The sequence below is a fragment of the Salvelinus namaycush genome, chromosome 6 (assembly GCF_016432855.1).
Source record: "Salvelinus namaycush isolate Seneca chromosome 6, SaNama_1.0, whole genome shotgun sequence".
NCBI lineage: Eukaryota > Metazoa > Chordata > Actinopteri > Salmoniformes > Salmonidae > Salvelinus > Salvelinus namaycush.
Window position 1 is genome coordinate 16,660,990 of NC_052312.1, and position 25,662 is coordinate 16,686,651.

Consider the following 25,662-nt stretch of genomic DNA (forward strand, 5'->3'; position numbering starts at 1 on the left):
ACCAACCATATTGACACACTATGTAAATGTAATGCTGACTGTGAAAGGAAAATTGAAAAAAATGTGTGAAAGCGTGATTTTCTGAAAAAAAAAAGTTTTTATTTTCATGCCAACTGAGCTGTATCCACCTGTTGTGCCAGATTGCCCAGGTGGAGAAGTTCAGTGAGAGCAGTGGTCTGGGTATCAGTCTGGAGGCCAACAACGGGCACCACTACATCCGCTCTGTCCTGCCCGAGGGGCCAGTGGGCCGCTGTGGGAAACTCATCAGTGGGGACGAACTGCTCGAGGTAAGGGACACCGCCAATAGCATATTGAATCGGCGAAATGAATACACCCCTGGTGAACAACAGTTAGCCTGGAACTTACTTACTGCTGTAACGATGTGCGCTGGGAGTCGGGAAGCAAGTTCAGGGAGTGCATAATTATATAAACAAATGAATTAAACAAGAAACACGAACAACGCACAGACAGGAAACTGAAACAGAAACAATGATGCCTGGGGAAGGAACCAACGGGAGTGACATACAGTTGAAGTCGGAAGTTTACTTACACCTTAGCCAAATACATTTAAACTCAGTTTTTCACAATTCCTGACATTTAATCCTAGTAAAAATTCCCTGTTTTAGGTCAGTTAGGATCACCCCTTTATTTGAAGAATGTGACATGTCAGAATAATAGTAGAGAGAATGATTTATTTCAGCTTTTATTTCTTTCATCATATTCCCAGTGGGTCAGAAGTTTACATACACTCAATTAGTATTTGGTAGCATTGCCTTTAAATTGTTTAACTTGGGTCAAACGTTTCGGGTAGCCTTCCACAAGCTTCCCACAATAAGTTGGGTGAATTTTGGCTTATTCCTCCAGACAGAGCTGGTGTAACTGAGTCAGGTTTGTAGGCCTCCTTGCTCGCACACGCTTTTTCAGTTCTGCCCACAAATCTTCAATAGGATTGAGGTCAGGGCTTTGTGATGGCCACTCCAATACCTTGACTTGACTTTGTTGTCAAGGTATGAATCCCAGCCTGACTCAATATGAGTGTTGACCATTGGATGTGTGCGTCCACCCCTCTCCATCCAGGTCAATGGAATATCCCTGATTGGTGAGACCCACAAGGAAGTGGTGAGGATTCTGAAGGAGCTTCCTGTCTGTGTCTACATGGCCTGCTGTAGGCCCGCCCCTCTCCTTCAGAGTGACAGGGATTCTGTCCAAACAGGGTTGGATGAATTTTCCACTGAACCTAAAATTAAGGTAATTTCCCTACACTGATACACAAAACGTGTACAATATCCATGTATAGTATATGCTATTGACATCACCATTGGAACATATTTTTTAAACGGTAAATTTTTGAGTTACTATTATAGTCATTGCATTGCATAGTCATTAATTACTAGCCTCCACATAATGCAATTTAACATGCATGGTTGGGGACAACTCTGTTTTCAACCAAATCATGCAGTCATTTCAGCAAATTAATTGTTCAGGAAGTGATTAAAAACTGAATGAAAGCCAGAAAGGCCTTCATAAAATGGTGGCTGCTGGACATACAGTAGCTCACAGTAAACAGTGTTTCCCCCACCCCTTGATACTGAATGGCTAATATAATTGGGAATGAACATCATGAAGTCCTCCTACTTGACTCATCCACCCTCATTATTTTAGCACAGTCTGTCCAATGCTCTGCCGGGCCTCCAGACTGCTAACAATAAAGGATTAAGATTTAGGATTAGGAAGGACTCTGACCGTTCATTAACATCAATCCATCTAAAGTAATACCTCAGAAAATGTGACAATGCATGGGATACAAAAGATAGTAGCCAGGGAGCTACACAAAGTTAACCTTCAAAGGAAACCTGCTTTCAGATGATTTTTGAGGGATATCTCCTCAGCTCTTCAGCTGCATCAGTTCAGGTAAAGAACACAACATACAGCACTTCTGCTGCCTAGCATCCAACGATTCCCTTTGATGTGCTGCCAAAAAAAACGTACAAACTGAAACTAGCGGAGAACTAGGAGCCTACGGGCTCGGAGTGAGTCAGGAATGCGTGCGCAGGGATGATATCGAGGGTACATCTCTGTAGATACAGGGAGACCTCAGCAGTTTCCTGGTTCCCGGAGGTTCCGAGGGGGCGGCAACAAGGGAAAATGTGACGGAGGAGACTCTGGGAGCTCCTTTGGCCATGTGGGAGACGGAAATACAGGACATCGAGCTGGAGAAGGGAGAGAGTGGACTGGGATTCAGCATCTTGGACTACCAGGTGGGAATTCTGAATGGGAACTCTGGGAATGATTGTCATTGGAATTATACTTGCGAGCAGGATTGGGAAGTAACAGATTACATGTAATCGGTTATATGTAGACGATTACACAAAAAATAACTGTAATCCATTACGTTACCAGTAAAAATATTGTAATCAGATTACAGATACTTTTGAAAAAATAGATGATTACTTCTAGGATTACTTTTAAATGAAAAAAGGATGTTTGCGTAGAAATTCTTTGACACCTTTCTGTTTTCTCAATAAAATCCAAATCAGCATTGCAAAAAGTTTGTTAGTTCAGCCTGAGCAAGTCTGACCACAAGTCAGAGACCACTATGATGACACACCAAATGCGTTTTATGGTTTGAGGGAAAATAACAGGAATAGGTTTTTGTAGGCTTCAGTCCAAGCTATGTCTTCCAATGGTGCGACTGCTGTTGGTATCCAAAGATTATCCAACTTGAATAAACACTTGGAGGTAAAGACGACAGCAGTGATGTAGCCTACGGGCGAAACGGATATCACTTATTGATATCTACATAGCGCATTGATGTGAATCACACTGCTGCTCTCTCATTTAGCTATTTGTGCCTTATGGATTGTGGTTGTTGTGGATGGCTGTTCCCAAATGTAGGCTAAATGAGTATTTTAACCCAATAATGGTTGAATTGAAGAAGTTAAGCTGCCTATCAAGCATTGTTTTTGCGACCAGTGGACAGCCAGTGAAAAACGACTCTCGCAACAGCTGCATAGTGCCGATCCCATCCTTTGGAATAAACGTTTTTTTCCCAACTCCTCCATGGTATTGTGCTCCATACTGTGGGGCTTTTAGTGCTCAATCTAATTCGTGCTGATTCAAAAACCTATGTCCATAGGCCTAACGGACACATCCTCAAAAAACTTGCGCCCTTTTGGTAGACTTAAACTGCTGCAAATTATAGAGAATTCAAAGTGTTTCCAACAAACTATTTAAACAATAGGCTTATAGCAAATGGAACCTATGGCATACATGTTTCACTTTTCAGTAGTGCCCAAAGCATGCCATTCTATGAGCGCAGTATTTCTCGAAACAATGAGCCCAATCAGTCCTCTGACAACAAAATCATAAACAACAGAGTAGGCTAATAACGATGTGGCTAATCTATAATTCCATATTTCCAAGTCCTATTTTTGAAGATCAAGGGGTAATAAATTATGAATTGTAATTACTGGAAATCTGACCGACTTTGGTTTTTAATGTAAAGATATAGCCTAATCGTATTATTATCTGTAGTAAAAAAGGATGGGTTAGAAGAAGCCCACATAACCATCCCATAAAGTAAAATGTAACATCCGTTTATGGCAAGCTATGTAAACTCTAACATTGATTTATCCTGCAATAGATGTCATTCAATTGGAAATATACATTTTTGTCTTCTTCTAATGGCTCTTAAGGGGAAAGTAATCTAAAAGTAACTGAAAGTAATACGATTGCGTTACTGAGTTTGGGTAATCCCAAAGTTACGTTACTGATTACAATTTTGGACAGATAACTAGTAATTATAACGGATTACATTTAGAAAGTAATCTACCCAACCCTGCTTGCTAGTCAAGTGTGATTTTCCCCAAATGATAGAATTTACTTATTTACTTATCATTCACTTCAATTAGTTGTTGTTGTAGGTCGTTTCTGTCTTCTTACTTTGGGAGGAAGTGGTCATGTGAGATTTAGGACCTTTGCCCTCTGGGAAATGAAGTTCAACAAATAGCATAATTGACTCATTACACTGTAATGCACTGTATTTTTTAAACTAAATTGCTTACTCTTAGTTTCGAACACCTGATATACAGAACATTTAGAATAAACAAATCCTCCAACTGAAAGTGCATAATAGATTTTAGTCCTTATTGTATAAGATTATCTGTTGAGTGCGTCCATTGACTTCACTGACACAGATCTTGTAATAGGACCCAATGGATCCGGCCAAGACGGTGATCGTGATTCGCTCTCTGGTGCCAGAAGGAGTGGCCGAACGGGATGGCAGGCTTTTGCCAGGCGACCGGCTCATGTTTGTCAACAGCACCAATCTGGACAACGCCAGTCTGGAGGAAGCCGTCCAGGCACTGAAGGGGGCCAACATCGGCATGGTTCACATTGGGGTGGCCAAGCCACTGCCTGTAAGGGAACCCTATTGTGATTTTTGTCCTAAAGAGAGGCTGGTGTGTGTGTATTTGTGTGTGTGTGTGTGCAGGGAGGGGGTGGGGGTGCAATGTGTTCCGTGTGCCCGTGTGTGTGTTATATGTATGTGAGCGTTTGTGTGTGCGTTTTCTCTCTGGTGTGTGGCCACCCAATAATGAGGGCTCATCTTACAGATGGCTTGTATTATTCATGCTGATAAGGCAGTAGAGTTAGGCTGCATGCTGACTCAACTCCAATCTCCCTGACAACAGCATAAGGCAGCACAAACATCCCTGCCCTTTGTGTCATATTGCTTGGACTCCTTGTACATAAATGCCTTGAGGCAGCTGTTAAAAAAAGGGGTTGTCCACAAACACATTCACCACCTGAGGGATTTCTAGTCTTGTTTTCTGTGAAAATTGGCCGCGTTCTTTCAGCTTTAAAGTTACATTTCTCTCTCTTGGGCTTGCCATTATGATGAGACCATACAGTAAGTTCTGGTTCTGGGATGTCAAGGTTATTGGAGGTCGGGTGGATTACATTGTCTTTGGGAAGCCTCTGTGGAGTTATCAAGCTTTCCTGGAATGTGGGGGGGTTGTTGTATTGCTTCTCCAAATTGAGTTTGATCCTCCAATACCTTCTTCAATTTCTCCCTCTTTTCTTTATCTATCTCTCTCTCGCTCTCTCTCGCGCTCTCTCTCTCCGGGCATCGTATTAGACAAAATCAAGATCGAAAGGTCCTTTAAAGCAAAGCTGTGGCAACACCTTTGGAAATTGAATAACCATGTATAACTTTTTACCGAAATATTACCTTGTGATGTAGCCCGTCATTCCTAACTACAGACAAAACCATGGAGACCAAATCAAACCGTTAAAACACATGCTTTTCGCTACTAACAACCTCATTTATATTTTTTGACAACCCAACTACAATCATATTTGACTAGGAATTTGAAACCTGTAGACAATGATTGGAATTTCCTCAGTATTATTTTCTGGGGATTTTTCCCATTTCCTGCCCTGTCTCCACAGCCATACAATGAAGAGGACAGTCCGTCGTCATCTTCTGGAATCTGTTTTTTTTTATCTTCAACACTGCTGGTTAAAGAAAGCGATGAGGAGGAGCCAGCGGAGGACCACCTTTTCCGGGCAGAGCCTGCATTGGTTAGTCGCCGTTGTGGACAAGTACAAAATATGTATGCACAAAAAAGTACAAAGACGAAAAAGTACCCCAAAAAATTGCGCTCACTACTGTAAGTCGCTCTGGATAAGAGTCTGAAATGTAAATGTAAATTAACCAATGAAATTGAGGGACAAGAAAAAACGACCAATCAAAATTAAAGACACAAAATAACCATTGTAACTTTAAAATGCATCCTTTAAAATCTTGTATCAAGTGCATTTAATTTAATGCAAAACTCAATATTATCTAATCAAAATTTAGCCACAAAAAACAAGACAAACAATTTATGAAGTATCACTCGACTAAACACTCTGAGACACAATGGGAAAGAACAACAATGTCCAATATCGGAGTTAGAATATCCTTTAGAAATAGCTCTCATGGCACTAACAAAGCTATCCGTGAATGGATAGCTCATCCATGGCATAGAGAGATATATTCACCATCTAATTCACTACATTCACATTCTTTGGTGCAGATTGACTCCAATGAGGGAGACCTGGCCGATGAGAGGGCATTGGAGCGTCGCTTCTCTGGCAATGAGGATGACACCTTACAGGCATCCATGATCGCCCTCCACGGCAGCACCTGCAGCGCCGATATGGACTACCAGACTACCTTGCAGTCCTCCACACCCAAAGTAGGCCAACAAACGTGCACTGTGGTTAGCTGAGTCAATTTTAAAGCCATTACAGTCAGCAATTTTAAGAAAGCTTGTTACAATGCAAAAACAGTATCTGTTCCCTGTCATTTGTTTGAATTTCACTGAAGCAAGCTGCTGCCCTTTTCACTAAGAAAACTCCTTGCGTAATCAAAATAAGTTGCTTATTTTATCATACGGGGGTGACATTAGAAGTGCTGTGCTATAATTGTTTGACTACATCAAACTGTCAGCTATATTGAAGTGATAAAATGTTTATGTGGTTTTTAGTCGCTTCTTTGTATGCATTTAGCTTGTTTTTGTCTCACATTTTGCATAAGCTTGTAGATCATTGTCACTCCCCAGAGTCCTACCTCCAGAGTCCTTATGTATGAATGGTTGATCCTTTTTTTTATTAGTATTTATCTATAGATACTGTACTTCATCTTATCAAGCTATTACTACCCTATTAGAATAATATGGCCCGCTGCGTGCTTCAGTCCTGCTCTCGGCATTTCTGCTTGTTGCAGTTATTCCACAGTTTCCTCTCCTAAGGATTTATTTTTCCAAGTTTTATTGTGCCGTCTCGGATGCTTAAGGAATCTCTGAAGAGATTCATTTCCATACAGTTCGGGTCTCTTGAATTATATCTAGGGAGATAATACAGAGATATTTGGTGCATCGCGCACGATCATCTGTACTGTAATTATTGCTATTCCCCGTCAGCTACTGATGGCTTTTCAATGGCTCATTAGGAGGAGTGCAGAACGGCGACCGAGGTAGAAACTAACGAGGTGTAACCTCCATTTCGACTCGTCATTTTTTCTTCTTCTTCTTCATAGCGGAGTGCCCGCCTGGACTTGTTGACTGAGCATCCCTTGGTGACGTTGTTCGGCCTTGCGGACGACACTGAACCCTTCTCCCCGGAGGAGAAGCCCATCGTTTTCCCCCTGCCCAGGAGTATTGGAGGTCACGCCCTAACGATTGACGACAACGCACTAACTAGCTCCGATCAGTACCTGGCGCATCACTTAACCCAAATGGAGCCGTCGGATCTGTCAAACTCGTACAGTCCGTACACTGACCCTGAGCCCGGTTTGAATGATTTGGGGGAGCCGGTGCAGTCTCTCCATTTTCAGGTGGAGTCCACCATGGCCATAGGGGAGATGGAAGGCTTAATGAAGGTAAACGAGCCTTGATCTGAAGAGCCGTGCCATCTTTCGTTTTGCCATTGAATGTCATTGAGTGTGCCTCGTAATCAAACAAGCATGAGTAAATCGGTCCTCGGCAATGCTCAGGAAATTGAAATGCAACAAGTTACGTTCAACCCATGTCGAAATGCACTGGACTGATCACAGGCCAATGTGAAATTGATTGGATTTTCGAGAATAATGATAACCCAACCAGTTTGAAACATTCTACTTTTTACTAGAATCACATTCCTAGGTATTACCGTACTTACTTTCCTATGGTAATGGCATCACAGAAAATATTTAAAGATGAATCCCTTCCTTACTTTGTATGTTTGATTCCCTGGCCCTCACTAATCGTTTCCACCTAACCTCCCTGGTAGTTTAGATGACCTCAATTTCATTCTGTCACTATTATTCATTTTTATATGCTGTACTTCCTCCATAGAAAATATTTTTGCATTTGTTTCATGAATACTTTTTATTGAATCGTAATTCTCAAGGGGGATGAGCCATCTGTAAAGCAGTCCAAAGAGGAAAGGGATGAGGTTATAACCACTGGGAGTCATTTTGAAAGGACAATCACTGTTGTCAAGGGCAACTCCAGTCTCGGTTTGTATTATCTCTTTGGCAATATGTTGTATATTGATGAGTAATTGTTGTATAGACAACAGCCTTCACTTTATCAGTCTTTCCTCCTTACATACCATAATTGTATTTAAATTAGCAAAATATATGATTATGCTTTTATGTGCTTTATATCTGTCAGAGTTGTCGAATATTACTTATTAAATGTGTTGTATTTCAGTTCATTTGTAGTATTTGTATTTCTTGTAAAAAAAAAAATACTTACTTGGCTTATTGCGTTTAGCTCCAAGTGGAGCATAGGGGCCTCAGCTATGAATCAGGATTGAACACATTTTACACATAATTGTGGGTAAGCGTTTTTCCTATACTGTAGGTTCCAGGTCTTTGGGAATGTTGTGCATTTTGTCACTGTCATCCTTACAGGAATGACAGTGAGCTCCATCAAGGATGGCTTGGGGATGTACATCCGCAGCATCATCCACGGTGGTTCCATCAGCCGAGACGGCCGTCTGGGAGTGGGGGACCTAATCTTAGTCATCAACGGCGAGTCCATGGCCAACCTGACTAACACCCAGGCCCGCGCCATGCTCCGGAGACACTCCCTCATCGGGCCAGACTTGGGGTAAGGACCAGGGCTAGGGCAACATGTTCAGTGTTTTGATACCTTGTCCAGGAAAACCTGTTTTATATGGTTTCACTATAGGCCTTCATTAAAATATCCACCTACTTCCAACACAAAGAGTGCAGATTTCACCTCAAATATATTCTCCCTAGATTCCCTACACATTGATACGCACTCCTTTTCTGTTACAATGTAAAGTCAGAGGATAATATTGTGGAGACCAAAACCCAAAACTTTCTCCTCTCTACAAGCATATAGTACCAGTCAAAAGTTTGGACACACCTACTCATTCAAGGGATTTTCTTTATTTTTACTATTTTCTACATTGTAGAATAATAGTGAAGACATCAAAACTATGAAATAACACATATGGAATCATATAGTAACCAAAAAAGTGTTAAACAAATCAAAATATATTGTATATTTTAGATTCTTTAAAGTAGCCACCCTTTGCCTTGATGACAGCTCTGCACACTCTTGGCATTCTCTCAACCAGCTTAATGAGGAATGCTTTTCCAACAGTCTTGAAGGAGTTCCCACATGCTGAGCACTTGTTGGCTGCTTTTCCTTCACTCTGCAGTCCAACTCAATTGGGTTGAGGTCCAGTGATTGTGGAGGCAAGGTCATCTGATGTAGCACTCCATCACTGTCTTTGGTCAAATAGCGCTTACACAGCCTAGTGGTGTATTTTGGGTCATTGTCCTGTTGAAAACAAATGATAGTACCACTGTGCAAACCAGATGGGATGGCGTATCACTAGAGAATGCTGTGGTAGCCATGCTGGTTAAGTGTGCCTTGAATTCAAAATTAATCACTGACAGTGTCGCTAGCAAAGCACCATCACACCTCCTCCTCCATGCTTCACGGTGGGAACCTTACATGCGGAGATCATCCGTTCACCTACACTGCCTCTCACAAAGACACAGCGGTTGGAATCAAAAATCTCAAATTTGGACTCATCAGACGAAAGGACAGATTTCCTCTGGTTTAATGTCTATTGCTCATGTTTCTTGGCCCAAGCAAGTCTCTTCTTCTTATTGGTGTACTTTAGTAGTGGTTTCTTTGCAGCAATTCCACCATGAAGGACTGATTCAAGCAGTTTCCTCTGAACAGTTGATTTTGAGATGTGTCTGTTACTCTGTGAAGCATTTATTTGGGCTGCAATCTGAGGTGCAGTTAACTCTAATGAACTTATCCTCTGCAGCAGATGTAACTCTGGTTATTCCTTTCCTGTGGCGGTCCTCATGAGAGCCAGTTTCATCATTCAGTTTCATACCGCTTGATGGTTTTTACAACTGCACTTGAAGAAACTTTAAAAGTTCTTGAAATTTTACGAATTGACTGACCTTCATGTCTTAAAGTAATGATGGACTGTCGTTTCTATTAGCTTATTTCAACTGTTCTTGCCATAATATGAACTTGTTATTTTTTTCAAAATAGAGCTATCTTCTGTATACCACCCCTACCTTGTCACAACACAACTGATTGGCTCAAGCGCATTAAGAAGGAAAGAAATTCCACAAAATAACTTTTAACAAGGTGTAACAGATGTATAATGTACTCTCCATGCGTTGTGTTTTCTCAAAATAAATCACTTCGGCCAGTGGTCCCAGTTGAGCATCATTTATTTCTGTTGTTAAATGGGAAACAGCACGTTAGTTGTGCAGGGCTTAACGGTATTGATGGCTGTCGATGGCAAAATCCCTTGCATCACATTTTCCTACTGGGCGAACAAAATACAAAAATACAATACAAAAAATATAACATGTGTAAATACCTGTTGTTAAATGGGAAACAGCACGTTAGTTGTGCAGGGCTTAACGGTATTGATGGCTGTCGATGGCAAAATCTGTAGCATGAAGACAACTGTGTTAGCAGTGGCTTATGTGACCATGACATCGGTGTATGCTAGCTAACACACTTATTTACCTCAATCATATGCCAAAGCACATCCCAGAAAGCCCCTCAATCCCTAACAGGTACCATATACCCACACATGTATAAATCAGTAACGTACAGCAAACTTGTACACATTGTAAAATAGAAAATAGAAAACAGTATTCAGAACGTGACCTACCCCTTGCATCACATTTTCCTACTGGGAAGACCTGACGTTCGCGATCTCCCCCTATCTGCAAGCGGGGCCAATCACAACACACCTTATTGTCATCAGAGTTGAACTAACCAATAAGAATGCTTGAACATTAAATACACATTTCTTTAGAGGCAAGTGGAAACATAACCAACCCTGTTACAAAAGCACACCTGTTAATTGAAATGCATTCCAGGTGACTACCTCATGAAGCTGGTTGAGAGAATGCCAAGAGTGTGGAAAGCTGTCATCAAGGCAATGGGTGGCTACTTTGAAGATTCTCAAATATAAAATATATTTTGATTTGTTTAACACTTTTTGGGGTTACAACATGATTTCATATGTGTTATTTCATAGTTTTGATGTCTTCACTATTATTCTACAATGTAGAAAATAGTAAAAATAATGAAAAACCCTTGAATGAGTAGGTGTGTCCAAACATTTGACTGGTGCTGTACATAGACACACCACTATAGAGTCAGTTACACGTCACCTGACATCACACTAAATAAACGCGTCTCGATCAAATATGGCCCTTTTATTTTTTGTTTTCTGAATGATTTGGTCTCTTTTCTATGGCTTATGTGTACAATTATGATCAAGTGAAGCTTTGTAGTGTACGGCATTTGGCTAAATTGCTCCCGATGATCCCATTAAGGCTATTTGTTCGTTTTCTACTTTTACATCTCCCATACAACAGCTAACTGCTTTACCAAACCATCCAAATACACATTTAATTGAACTGAATTGAGATGCCTAATACACATACCTCACAAACTGGTGTGACTTTTCTGTCAGTGTGCCAGTGTTTTGTTACTTTGGGCTTTGGGTTTTTTGTGGACCACAGGAAGAGTAGCTGCTGCTTCTACAAAAGCTAATGGGGATCCAAATAAACAAATAAATAAGCAAACATAATAAATAGACAAATACAAATTCACAACACCTGTTAATGAACCATGCAGTAAACATTATAATGTAGTAGAAATTGTGTTAAGGAGATCACGGTTTTCTATTAGCCAGGTCGATAGTGGGAAATGTCATTGTCATCCAGTGTTGTGAGTCACAGAGAGCACCTTAATATCCCTTACAAGTTGTGCCATCCAAAGCATGATAGCATTTAGGCTACCGTACATACATTTCTGATGAACACCACCAGTTGAATACTGTAGGCTACATGAATGTAGGACTTGCAGTCATATGGAAAAGCTTCCTACAGCGTTTGGACTCCTAACACAGATGCTCAATGGTGAAATTTGAACAACTCACTAAGGCCTTTTACATTCCTAAATGGTATTCTCTCCATGCATTCGAGGGATGCTACATTAAAGTCTGGGGCACCATCATTTTCGGTATCTCAAGTCTTGCTTGCTTAACGCTAAACATGTCAGTACATTCCAGTATGTTAGCCTCCGGTGCTTAACATCCTCTTCACCTTCTAGATCTGCTTGTGCCCCAGAGGACGATCTGTGCCCCTTTTATGTGTGAGTACCGCTAACTCCCACGCTGACGGGTCTGCAACAAAATCTACCACTTTGTTTCCTCTCTGTCCACATTTTCTCACTTCTGCACCCGAGTGTCTTCACCTGTCCGTGGAAGGGACTTTTATCCAGATCTAGACGTTACAACACATTCTGAAAATCAACCATAGTGTAAATCAACCATACTGTATATCAACCATAGTGTAAATCAACCATACTGTATATCAACCATACTGAAAATCAACCATACTGTATATAGCCATAGTGTAAATCAACCATACTGTATATCAACCATAGTGTAAATCAACCATACTGTATATCAACCATACTGAAAATCAACCATACTGTATATAGCCATAGTGTAAATCAACCATACTGTATATCAACCATAGTGTAAATCAACCATACTGTATATCAACCATACTGTATATCAACCATAGTGTAAATCAACCATACTGTATATCAACCATACTGAAAATCAACCATACTGTATATAGCCATAGTGTAAATCAACCATACTGTATATCAACCATACTGAAAATCAACCATACTGTATATAGTCATAGTGTAAATCAACCATACTGTATATCAACCATACTGTATATAGCCATAGTGTAAATCAACCATACTGTATATCAACCATACTGTAAATCAACCATACTGTATATCAACCATACTGTATATCAACCATAGTTTAAATCAACCATACTGTATATCAACCATACAGTAAATCAACCATACTGTAAATCAACCATACTGTATATCAACCATAGTTTAAATCAACCATAGTGTATATCAACCATACAGTAAATCAAACATAGTTTAAATCAACCATAGTTTATATCAACCATAGTTTAAATCAACCATACTGTATATCAACCATACTGTATATCAACCATACTGTATATCAACCCTAGTTTAAATCAACCATACTGTAAATCAACCATACTGTATATCAACCACAGTTTAAATCAACCATAGTGTACACCAACCATACTGTAAATCAACCATAGTTTAAATCAACCATACTGTATATCAACCATAGTTTAAATCAACCATACTATATATCAACCATACTGTAAATCAACCATAGTTTAAATCAACCATACTGTATATCAACCATAGTTTAAATCAACCATACTGTAAATCAACCATAGTTTAAATCAACCATACTGTAAATCAACCATACTGTAAATCAACCATACTGTATATCAACCATAGTTTAAATCAACCATAGTGTATATCAACCATACTGTAAATCAACCATACTGTATATCAACCATAGTTTAAATCAACCATACTGTATATCAACCATAGTTTAAATCAACCATACTATATATCAACCATACTGTAAATCAACCATAGTTTAAATCAACCATACTGTATATCAACCATAGTTTAAATCAACCATACTGTAAATCAACCATAGTGTAAATCAACCATAGTTTAAATCAACCATACTGTATATCAACCATACTGTAAATCAACCATAGTGTAAATCAACCATACTGTATATCAACCATACTGTAAATCAACCATAGTTTAAATCAACCATACTGTACATCAACCATACTGTAAATCAACCATACTGTATATCAACCATAGTTTAAATCAACCATAGTTTATATCAACCATAGTTTAAATCAACCATAGTTTAAATCAACCATACTGTATATCAACCATACTGTAAATCAACCATAGTTTAAATCAACCATACTGTACATCAACCATACTGTAAATCAACCATACTGTATATCAACCATAGTTTAAATCAACCATACTGTATATCAACCATACAGTAAATCAACCATACTGTAAATCAACCATACTGTATATCAACCATAGTTTAAATCAACCATAGTGTATATCAACCATACTGTAAATCAACCATACTGTATATCAACCATAGTTTAAATCAACCATACTGTATATCAACCATAGTTTAAATCAACCATACTATATATCAACCATACTGTAAATCAACCATAGTTTAAATCAACCATACTGTATATCAACCATAGTTTAAATCAACCATACTGTAAATCAACCATAGTGTAAATCAACCATAGTTTAAATCAACCATACTGTATATCAACCATACTGTAAATCAACCATAGTTTAAATCAACCATACTGTATATCAACCATAGTGTAAATCAACCATAGTTTAAATCAACCATACTGTATATCAACCATAGTGTAAATCAACCATACTGTAAATCAACCATACTGTATATCAACCATACTGTAAATCAACCATAGTGTAAATCAACCATACTGTATATCAACCATACTGTAAATCAACCATAGTTTAAATCAACCATACTGTACATCAACCATACTGTAAATCAACCATACTGTATATCAACCATAGTTTAAATCAACCATAGTTTATATCAACCATAGTTTAAATCAACCATAGTTTAAATCAACCATACTGTATATCAACCATACTGTAAATCAACCATAGTTTAAATCAACCATACTGTACATCAACCATACTGTAAATCAACCATACTGTATATCAACCATACTGTAAATCAACCATAGTTTAAATCAACCATAGTTTATATCAACCATAGTTTAAATCAACCATAGTTTAAATCAACCATAGTTTAAATCAACCCTAGTTTAAATCAACCCTAGTTTAAATCAACCATAGTTTATATCAACCATAGTGTATATCAGCCATACACAAACCTTAATCTGAATAGTTAATTTTTTTGCTTTCTCATGGAGCAAACAGAACAGATTTCTTAGCTAAATGCACTGTTACCTCTAACTCGTTAATAATCAAATAATGTGGACATCTGTGGAGATTACAGTTCACTAGATTAGATAATTGTATAGGCTACATACAGCACATTGGCCGCGGTCCCAACACACAGTCAATGTATCTGGATAAGTCTCTCACTGGACTGCACCACTAACCATGGGTTTTTAACACTTCATCCTTAACACTTTATTGACATGCCTCTCGTTGACAACTGGGCATGCAGGTCCATTTGTGTGGGGTGATAACGATTGATTTTGCACTTTTTCATCTGTGCTGTATCCACCCCATCACACACTAATTCCCTTATTTCTTCCTTCATCTGTTTTTGGAGGCATTTGAATTGCTGTTTGAATGAACAGGGATTCAAGTACCTCAGTGTCTGCATGTCCTAATGTTGAAGTATGAGTCATTCCATCATTTTTAGATCTGTCATCTTCACTCAAATGTGTGTGTGTGTGCTTTAGAATCAACTACTGATGATTAATTGCTTGAAACTGGGATTACCAAAGCGGATTTATGCGCTTTTCTACTCCCTTTCATTCGATTCTTAATAGTTTGGAACGTTCTCTACTGTTCCAGTAAATTAAGAATTCGTGTTCCAATTGATGTTCCCTTCAAAACTCAATGACATTATTTTGGAAAGAATTCCCACACTCAATCCATTGACGGCTCACTACATTATTCATTGACGGCTCACCTTGGGCTCATGATAGGCAGAATGCATTGCCGGAGAAATTTACAGAGTTCATTCCTTCCCCTCCTGCAATCTTGGGCCGCAGAGGTAAATTGGACGGGGAGGAGAACAATGTAAATTAGACGTCTGTGAATAAATAAAAGGCTGTTTTGTAAAAAGGCTCATTCTGACATATCGGGTTGCATATGAATGCAGACACCTCCACTTTAATGCTTTGTTATACGATCATATCATTCCTGATGATGAATTCTGACATGCTTGCACACAAGGTTGAACTCCCGTGTCATATGTTTATGAATAGGTTATATATTTTGGGGGTATTTGCAGTGATGATGGCAAATCTTGGTCAGGTTGTTGTTCGGAGGAGTGCTGAGGCTCATTGGTGTGTGTGTTCTCAGCATTACCTATGTCCCTGTGGAGTATCTGGAGGAGTACAAGACAAGCCTGGAGCAGCCTAAAGATGACATCTGCTCTGATGCACCTCCCGCCCCAATGTAAGCTCAAACTTTATAAAACTTTATAGAAGCAATACATTTATAGAAAGTGTTTTTATAACGATGCCTTAAGTAAACGTATATGCTTTTGTTTTCCAGCATAGACCTGCTTTCACAACATTATTTTGTTTAACTCCAGACAAAACAAGTCGATGAACAAACCACCAGGTTTACAATTGTTTGTCTCTTTGCAGAAGAGAAATCCCAGAACTTCCTGAGCGGGAGGATGGAGAGGGAGAGGAGAGCGAGTTACAGACCGCCACCTTCAGTAACTGGAACCAGCCTATGAAGTGAGTAGGAAGTTGGACTTTGGCTTGGACCAGAACATAGAGTTGAACAGACAACATGCCCTTGGCACAAAGCCTGTTTTTGCATGGGCAGCGCCATTGAAGGCTTTCACTCTTCACTAAAGATGGGGGGTGTACCCTCTTTCCAACTTTAACATTAAGGAAACAAAGCTGATTGGGTAAATAAGTAGTAAGCAGTGTTTGGACAGCAAGCATTAGTTATACCGCTTTGGAACTGAGCTAGAGCCTGCATATATATCTATAAGAGGAAATCAGCAAACACTGTAGAACTCCAGGAGTAGGGTTATTGATAGCTGAGGCTAACTCAATGAGCTACAACGTTTAGAAAGTCACAGATAGAAATGTAGCCAATTTGCAGAACTGACACGGTTCCCTAATCTAAATGACTGAGAATCATATCCAGTCTACCTAATTTACCGACCCGCCACAATGCCCCAATCATTTCCATTCTCAATTGTTGAACCTTCTGTAATGTTGTACTTCCCTGAATTTGTATTCGATAGGTGAGATTTTTACACAACCCATTTCCTCATTCAATGTCACTTCTTATTTTTACTTTGTATGCAAATAAATGAAATTATAACAACCCCTACCCTGTCCCAAGAAGTGGCACAATACAGTAACCTTTACAAATATATTTTACAATGTGTGTTGCCTCGCTCAGGGTGGAGCTCAAAAGAGAAGTGGGCAAGTCCCTTGGCATCAGCATTGTGGGGGGCAGAGGGATGGGCAGTCGCCTTAGCAACGGCGAGGTGATGCGGGGCATCTTCATCAAACACATCATGGAGGACAGCCCCGCCGGCCGCAATGGAACCCTGAAGACTGGAGATAGGATTGTTGAGGTACACCAATCAATATTATTTCACACTATAGAGATTAGCATGCATTTACTTTAACATGGCGAAATGGTAATTGCACAGTAATAACCTATGAATTACTTGTTTGTTTCTTTGGAATGTATCAGGTGGACGGTGTGGACCTGAGTGATGCCAGTCACGAGCAGGCTGTGGAGGCCATCCGCAGGGCAGGAAACCCTGTAGTGTTCCTGGTCCAGAGTATCGTCCACAGGCCCAGGGTGAGCCCTCTAGCTCCTTGTGTTAGCCTGCTAGCATGCTATCTTACTGTGATAGCATGCTAGCTAAGTGTTCCTAGCTCCCTGTGTTAGCATGCTGGCTGTGTGGTTAATGTCTTTCAACAACAATACTTAATTTCAAATCAAAATCAAATCAAATTTTATTTGCTACATACACATGGTTAGCAGATGTTAATGCGAGTGTAGCAAAATGCTTGTGCTTCTAGTTCCAACAGTGCAGTAATATCTAACAAGTAATCTAACAATTCCCCAACAACAACCTAATACACACAAATCTAAAGGGGTGAATGAGAATATGTACATGTAAGTATATGGATGAGCGATGGCCGAGCGGCATAGGCAAGGTACAATAGATGGTATAAAATACAGTATATACAGTACATGTGATATGAGTAATGTAAGATATGTAAACATAATTAAAGTGGCATTATTTAGAGTGGCATTGTATAAAGTGACTAGTGATCCATTTATTAAAGTGGCCAGTGATTGTGTCTCAATGTAGGCAGCAGCCTCTCTGAGTTAGTGATTGCTGATTAGCAGTCTGATGGCCTTGAGATAGAAGCTGTTTTTCTGTCTCTCGGTCCCAGCTTTGATGCACCTGTACTGACCTCGCCTTCTGGATGGTAGCGGTGTGAACAGGCAGTGGCTCGAGTGGTTGATGTCCTTGATGATCTTTTTGGCCTTCCGGTGACATCGGGGGCTGTAGGTGTCATGGAGGGCAGGTAGTTTGCCCCCGGTGATGCGTTGTGCAGACCGCACCACCCTCTGGAGAGCTTTGCGGTTGAGCCCGACAGGATTCACCACCCTCTGTGATACAGCCCGACAGGATGCTCTCGATTGTGCATCTGTAAAAGTTTGTCAGGGTTTTGGGTGACATGCCAAATTTCTTCAGCCTCCTAAGGTTGAAGAGGCGATGTTGCGCCTTCTTCACCACACTGTCTGTGTGGGTGGACCATTTCAGTTTGTCTGTGATGTGTACGCCTAGGAACTTAAAACTTTCCACCTTTTCCACTGCTGTCCCTTCGATGTGTATAGCAGGGTGCTCCCTCTGCTGTTTCCTGAAGTCCACGATCATCTCCTTTGTTTTGTTGACGGCGATTTCCTAATCTCTCACCATTAATTATCCCATTCTAAAAGCTACTTAACCATCCTGTATCCAACAAAGACTACAGTAGCTACAGTATCTATATCTGTGTCATGGCCTCAAAAGCATGACTGGCTATTAGGGCGCTTTCACACCCGAGAGTGCGCTTTGTGAGAGGACGGATTTGAAGTGGGAGAAAGGCTTTTGCTTATATTCAATTAATTGACAGATTCCTTGTCAGGATCCATTTAATTAAAAGTTCAACAGAAACTTAAAATGACAAAACATTAGACTGACTGTATTTTTGCTGCATCATCTTGATTGGTTTGAAAGCACCACTAGCATGACTAACTAATATCCTACTGGAATTGCTGCAAGGTTTGCAATAGCCTACATACACTCAGTGGCCAGATTATTAGTACCGGGTCGGACCCATCTTTGCCTCCAGAACAGCCTGAATTGTCCGGGGCGTGGATTCTACATGGTGTGGCGTTCAAATGTTGCTCAAATAGTATCTAGGGACCTAACATGTGCCAGGAAAACATTCCCCACGCCATCACACCACCGCCACTAGCCTGTACCGTTCACACTAGGCAGGATGGGGCCATGGAATCATGCTGCTTACTCCAAATCCTGACTCTGACATCAGCATAATGCAACAGGAACCGGGATTCATTGGAGCAGGCAATGTTTTTGCACTCCTCAATTGTCCAGTGTTGGATCGTATGTCCACTGGAGCCACTTCTTCTTATTTTTAGCTGATAGGAGTGGAACCCGGTGTTGTTGGTCTGCTGCAATAGCCCATCCGTGATAAGGAAAGATGAGTTGTGCATTCCAAGATGCAGTTCTGCGCGGCACTGTTATTTGCCTGTTTTTCTCTGTAAACCCGAGACACTGTCTTTCGTGAAAAGCCCAGGAGGCCGGACATTTCTGAGATACTTGAACTGGCGCGCCTGCCACCTACGATCATACCACGCTCAAAGTCACTTAGGTCACTCGTTTTGCGCATTATAACATTCAATCAAACAGTAACTGAATGCCTGTGTGCCTGCTTTATATAGCTAGCCACGGCCAAGTGACTCACTGTCTGTAGGAGCAAACCATTTTCGTGAATGGGGTGGTGTACCTATTAAATTGTGTCTATTGTGTATATTGACATACAACTCACAATCATCAATTTGCATGCATGGTTAAAGCTTTATAGACCTTTTCCGCAACCTTCCACTAACCAGTCCAGCATGCACCTCTTCCTCAGCCCAAGTCCCGCTATAGCCCCACTTCCTCACCAGTCATAGAGTACAGCACTGCTTTAAAACGCTTGCCTCATCACATGTGCCAGGTAATCTCTCTCTCTCTCCCTCTCTCTCTCTCACCTTCTCTCTCTCTCACCCTCTCTCTCCCTCACCCTCTCTCTCCCTCTCTCTCGGTTTCTTTTGATCTTTCTTCCTCTTTTTCTTTGCACATCAGTGGAGTCTACATTGCTTTATCTCTTCATTCAGAAGTGTTCACAGACTTGCTTATAGACTACTGTATGTATGTGTGTGCAAAAAAAGATACCCAATAAAAAATTCTAATCGGGTTGCATCCAGGGTAAACGTTATATGCTGCAAAGGTTAACTGCTATGGGCAGGTCTGTATTGCTCTTGCCCTTTTAAATGGTGCCATTGGGGCCCACCTACAGATCGTAATGATGCTTCCGAGCAGTTTCCCCTTTATGGCCTTCTACACTTCTCTGTCACTAGTGAATAATCCAAAAGCACCCTTGAGGATTCTCAGAAACATTTGTTGTTTGGCTTCTAAGAAAGAGCTCAACTTTGATTTTCTTTAAAAAAAACTGGTCTCCTCAAGGACATTTATTACCAGTCACTTATTTTTGGAATCATTTGAATAACTACAGAGGTGTTTCAACTTTTGAGCCTCCAAATTCCCTTCTTTCCATTAGAGCCTTTGATAAAATTTTTGTCAGTGCCCAATCTTACTTCATTTAGACTGATTGCTTTTTCCTCCTTTTGCTACTCAAGGTCTGCTTTTGGGTGGTCAATCCTACAGTGTATAATATACTCTCTCAGTGTAAAATAGTTTATTTTTGGCCCAGTTTCCCAGACCCAGATTAATTCTACTAATGAACTCAAAAGCATGCTCAGTGGAAAATCACCATTGAAATTGCTTTTGAGTCCAGGAATAGATTGTGCCTGCCTGGGATACCAGCTCATAAAGTTTTGTGAACTGAGAAAGAATCAATGAACAGGAAAAGCTAAAAGAACACAATAGCCAATATGTTCAGTACCCCAAACCACAAGGTTCACTGCCATGTTGCTGTTGTGGTTTCTGGCTGGCAGGCAGACTATATTAAGTCAGCTCCTGGTTGAGAGGTGGTCAGGCTTGGGTGGAATATCAATTACCGGGCTGCCTACCTCACTGTCCGCATCATTTTAGTTTTCCCTATGTGTAACGTATACAGTAACTACTCTGACAAAGCTTATACAATCACAACTCAATAAGAAAAAAAACACTGATGTTTTGCTGAGGCTACTTTTTTTGTTATATTCAAACAACAGTTTTTAAAATACACTACCGGTCAAAAGTTTTAGAACACCTACTCATTCAAGGGTTTTTCTAAAAAAATTATATTTTCTACATTGTAGAATAATAGTGAAGACATCAAAACTACGAAATAACACATATGGAATCATGTAGTAACCAAAAAAGTGTTAAACAAATAAAAATATATTTTATATTTGAGATTCTTCAAATAGCCACCCTTTGCCTTGATGACAGCTTTGCACACTCTTGGCATTCTCTCAACCAGCTTCACCTGGAATGCTTTTCCAACAGTCTTGAAGGAGTTCCGACATATGCTGAGCACTTGTTTGGTTGAGGTCGGGGGATTGTGGAGGCCAGGTCATCTGATACAGCACTCCATCACTCTCCTTCTTGGTAAAATAGCCCTTACACAGCCCGGAGGCGTGTTGGGTCATTGTCCTGTTGAAAAACAAATGATAGTTCCACTAAGCCCAAACCAGATGGGAAGTCGTATCGCAGCAATGCTGGTTAAGTGTGCCTTGAATTCTAAATAAATCACAGACAGTGTCACCAGCAAAGCACCCCCACACATTACACCTCCTCCTCCATGCTTTACGGTGGGAAATACACATGCAGAAATCATCCGTTCACCCGTACCACGTCTCACAAGGACACGGCTGTTGGAACCAAAAATCTCCAATTTGGACTCCAGACCAAAGGACAAATTTCCACCGGTCTAATGTCCATTGCTCGTGTTTCCTGGCCCAAGCAAGTCTCTATTTCTTATTGGTTTCCTTTAGTAGTGGTTTCTTTGCAGCAATTCCACCATGAAGGCCTGATTCACACAGTCTCCTCTGAACAGTTGAGATGTGTCTGTTACTTGAACTCTGTGAAGCATTTATTTGGGCTGCAATTTCTGAGGCTGGTAACTTTAATGAACTTGTCCTCTGCCGCAGAGGTAACTCTGGGTCTTCCATTCCTGTGGCGGTCCTCATGAGAGCCAGTTTCATCATAGCGCTTGATGGTTTTTGCGACTGCACATGGAGAAACGTTCGAAGTTCTTGACATTTTCCGTATTGACTGACCTTCATGTCTTAAAGTAATGATGGACTGTCATTTCTCTTTTCTTATTTGAGCTGATCTTGCCATGATATGGACTTGGTCTTTTACCAAATAGGGCTATCTTCTGTATACCACTCCTACCTTGTCACAACACAGCTGATTGGCTCAAACGCATTAAGAAGGAAAGAAATTCCACAAATTAGCTTTTTAGAAGGCACACCTTTTAATTGAAATGCATTCCAGGTGACTACCTCATGAAGCTAGTTAAGAGAATGCCAAGCGTGTGCAAAGCTGTCATCAAGGCAAAGGGTGGCTATTTGAAGAATCTAAAACAAATTAAAATATATTTCATATTTAATACTTTTTTTGGTTACTACATGATTCCATATGTGTTATTTCATAGTTTTGATGTCTTCACTATTATTATACAATGTAGAAAATAGTTTTTTTTTTAATTAAGAAAACCCCTTGAATGAGTAGGTTTTCTTAAACATTGACCGGTAGTGTATATGGATTCTTTTACTTTACTGAATGTACATTCTATACATTTTAGACATTTCTCATGCAAGCCTCACCAATTTAAATACAGCATGATGTCTCACCTTTGTAAGTTCAACCTTTGCTGATATGTAATTTGATGACAATGCCTAATGGTGTATTTTTCATGTCTCCGTCCTTCTTGTACATAACAGTCCTCAACCACGGACACCAACGAGGAGAGAGTGGCGCGGCGCAATAGTGACAAGGTTAGTGTCTCTATGCAACCTTCAAACCTGCATCAAATACATATGTCAAATACTTTCAAATACTTGAGGTGCTCTGGATTTAGCTCGGAGCAAGCAAACAAAGCACTGCTCAAGTACTGTATTTGAAAGTGTTTGGTCTTTTAAACGTAGGTAATGCCTGTAACTTGATGTTGTATTGTCGTAGAAGTCTCAAACCAAATTTGGGAAACATTTTTTTGTTCATTGTACTTTTAAAGTTCAGGTCCCATCACAACGAGTGAATGTGTGATTGCATACACATGACCCTTCAGTTATCCAGTCTTAATCCGCAATAATGAATCATATTTATCTCATAAAATTAGAATTTTTAGTAGACCTAGCACTTCACTCATACTCTCCATCATAGCAGTGGAGTGAAGTTTCTGCCTTTAGTTTCGCTATGATGCTGTCCTAGAAAGTCACTGACTATTCTCTGTTCTTTGTAGGAGGTTGAGTGTCACAGTAGACTATTCCTACGCCTCTCCCCAACTAACCCTTTCACTCCTACTCCGTTTAAGGTTTGTGGGTCTTTGTGTTGTCGTGCTTTTCACCTTCTATTTCCATGTATGCTCGTACGGTTGTGTTATGGAATATATGTGGAGACACATACTGGACAGCCCTTACATGCATACATGCTGTCCTAGCATCTTTCCACTAAACCTGTTTGAATACCTTTTTCTTTTTTGCGTTTTGTTGTTTACAGATAGCATCGATACAAATTTCTGAATTTTGGATCGTTTTGCAAAATGTGTTAATTGAAATTGCCAAATTCATCCCCAAAATATGCAATGGTTTGATTCGGAATCAAAATGCATTTGAATTTAACTAAATTGATAAAAAATAATCCAATGTTTACCTTTGTATCCATTATCATATTTTTATTTATTTCACCTTTATTTAACCAGGTAGGCCAGTTGAGAACAAGTTCTCATTTACAACTGCGACCTGGCCAAGATAGAGCAAAGCAGTTCAACACAAACAATGCAGAGTTACACATGGGATAAACAAACGTACAGTCAATAACACAATAGAAAAGTATATATACAGTGTGTGCAAATGTAGTAAGATTAGGGAGGTAAGGCAATAAAGGCCATAGTGGCAAAATAATTACAATTTAGCAATTCAACACTGGAGTGATAGATGTGCAGAAGATGAATGTGCAAGTAGAGATACTGGGGTGCAAAGAAGCAAACAAATAAATAACAATATGGGGATGAGGTAGTTGGGTGGGCTATTTACAGATGGGCTATGTACAGGTGCAATGATCGGTAAGCTGCTCTGACAGCTGATGCGTAAAGTTAGTGAAGGAGATTTAAGTCTCCAGCTTCAGTGATTTTTACAGTTCGTTCCAGTCATTGGCAGCAGAGAACTGGAAGGAAAGGCGGCCAAAGGAGGAGTTGGCTTTGGGGGTGACCAGTGAAATATACCTGCTGGAGCGCGTGCTACGGGTGGGTGCTGCTATGGTGGCCAGTGAGCTGAGATAAGGCGGGGCTTTACCTAGCAAAGACTTATAGATGACCTGGAGCCAGTGGGTTTGGTGACAAATATGAAGCGAGGGCCAGCCAACGAGAGCATACAGGTCGCAGTTGTGGGTAGTATATGGGGCTTTGGTGACAAAACGGATGGCACTGTGATAGACTGCATCCAATTTGTTGAGTAGAGTGTTGGAGGCAATTTTGTAAATGACATCGCTGAAGTCAAGGATCGGTAGGATAGTCAGTTTTACGAGGGTATGTTTATATACAATGGTTGGATTGAATTCTATCAGTAAGGAACATTTGTTATTAAACTCAGTCTTGAATATTGAAGTAATCTAGAAATACACTGCTTATGACTTTGCTTACAGCAAGCATTCCTTGTTTAGGCATATAAACAAAAAATCATCCCTAAAAAGTAGGGTAATATTATTTTAAAGTGTCCATCTGCACACGAGTGACTAAAACTTACTTTACCGACTGAATTTAACAATACAGCTTTAGGTTGTAGTCAGCTAAACCTGCTATGTTGAAACTAAGCGATTTTTATCTGCCTTTTTGCCACACAACAAATCTATTTTCCCGATACTTCTGTGATGTGGCAGCCGGCAAAGCGGGAAGCGGGAAAGACATCGTCCACCACTCCTCACCTCTCTCTTCCTGTGGTTCCCCACGTTGGAGAGACAGACACGGATACTCTGACAGAGATTCCCGACAGACCGTCCCAGACGGAAGAGGAGGATAAGTTTGGCTACAGATGGAGTGAGTGTGACTCTATGAACAGATCTAGGAAAGAGACCCAACCCCTAGCCCCTATTCCCTATGCACTTGTGGAGAACTGGATAGATTTGATAGGGGAAAGTCCAACAAATTCTTAAGAGGGCAATGTGCAGCTACTACCATATTTATACTCCTTTCAGATTTACACAAAGATCCACTGCACAGTGGGTAGGCAGTAGGGTTTGTTTCTAGACTATGCAATGGATTCAGACATTTCCCTCTTGGCTTGCCTGCTCCCATGTGCTAGGACCTAGTGGCCACTAGAGGGCCTCCACATTGCAATCATGGTCTTGCCAGTGCTTGAATTGGGCCGGAACACACCGGTACACCCAACATTTGTACAGACACCAATTTCAGTCCACTTCAAGAGCAAGTATTTTTATTTGTATTTATTATGG

General features: G+C 40.3%; 1 protein-coding gene across 1 annotated transcript in view; it reads left to right on the forward strand.

The window, feature by feature from the left end:
• The window catches only part of LOC120048978 (multiple PDZ domain protein-like), a 57,480-nt gene that overhangs the window by 14,149 nt on the left and 17,669 nt on the right, over window positions 1–25,662 (forward strand). Inside the window, exons 13-27 of the mRNA XM_038995241.1 lie at window positions 141–287; window positions 1,078–1,248; window positions 2,082–2,258; window positions 4,209–4,418; window positions 6,081–6,242; window positions 7,085–7,426; window positions 7,936–8,044; window positions 8,444–8,642; window positions 12,174–12,215; window positions 16,080–16,175; window positions 16,370–16,465; window positions 17,148–17,325; window positions 17,448–17,558; window positions 22,938–22,991; window positions 25,090–25,246. Of these exons, the coding sequence (XP_038851169.1) occupies window positions 141–287; window positions 1,078–1,248; window positions 2,082–2,258; window positions 4,209–4,418; window positions 6,081–6,242; window positions 7,085–7,426; window positions 7,936–8,044; window positions 8,444–8,642; window positions 12,174–12,215; window positions 16,080–16,175; window positions 16,370–16,465; window positions 17,148–17,325; window positions 17,448–17,558; window positions 22,938–22,991; window positions 25,090–25,246 (2,251 nt within the window). The remainder of the gene's footprint in view (window positions 1–140; window positions 288–1,077; window positions 1,249–2,081; window positions 2,259–4,208; window positions 4,419–6,080; window positions 6,243–7,084; window positions 7,427–7,935; window positions 8,045–8,443; window positions 8,643–12,173; window positions 12,216–16,079; window positions 16,176–16,369; window positions 16,466–17,147; window positions 17,326–17,447; window positions 17,559–22,937; window positions 22,992–25,089; window positions 25,247–25,662) is intronic.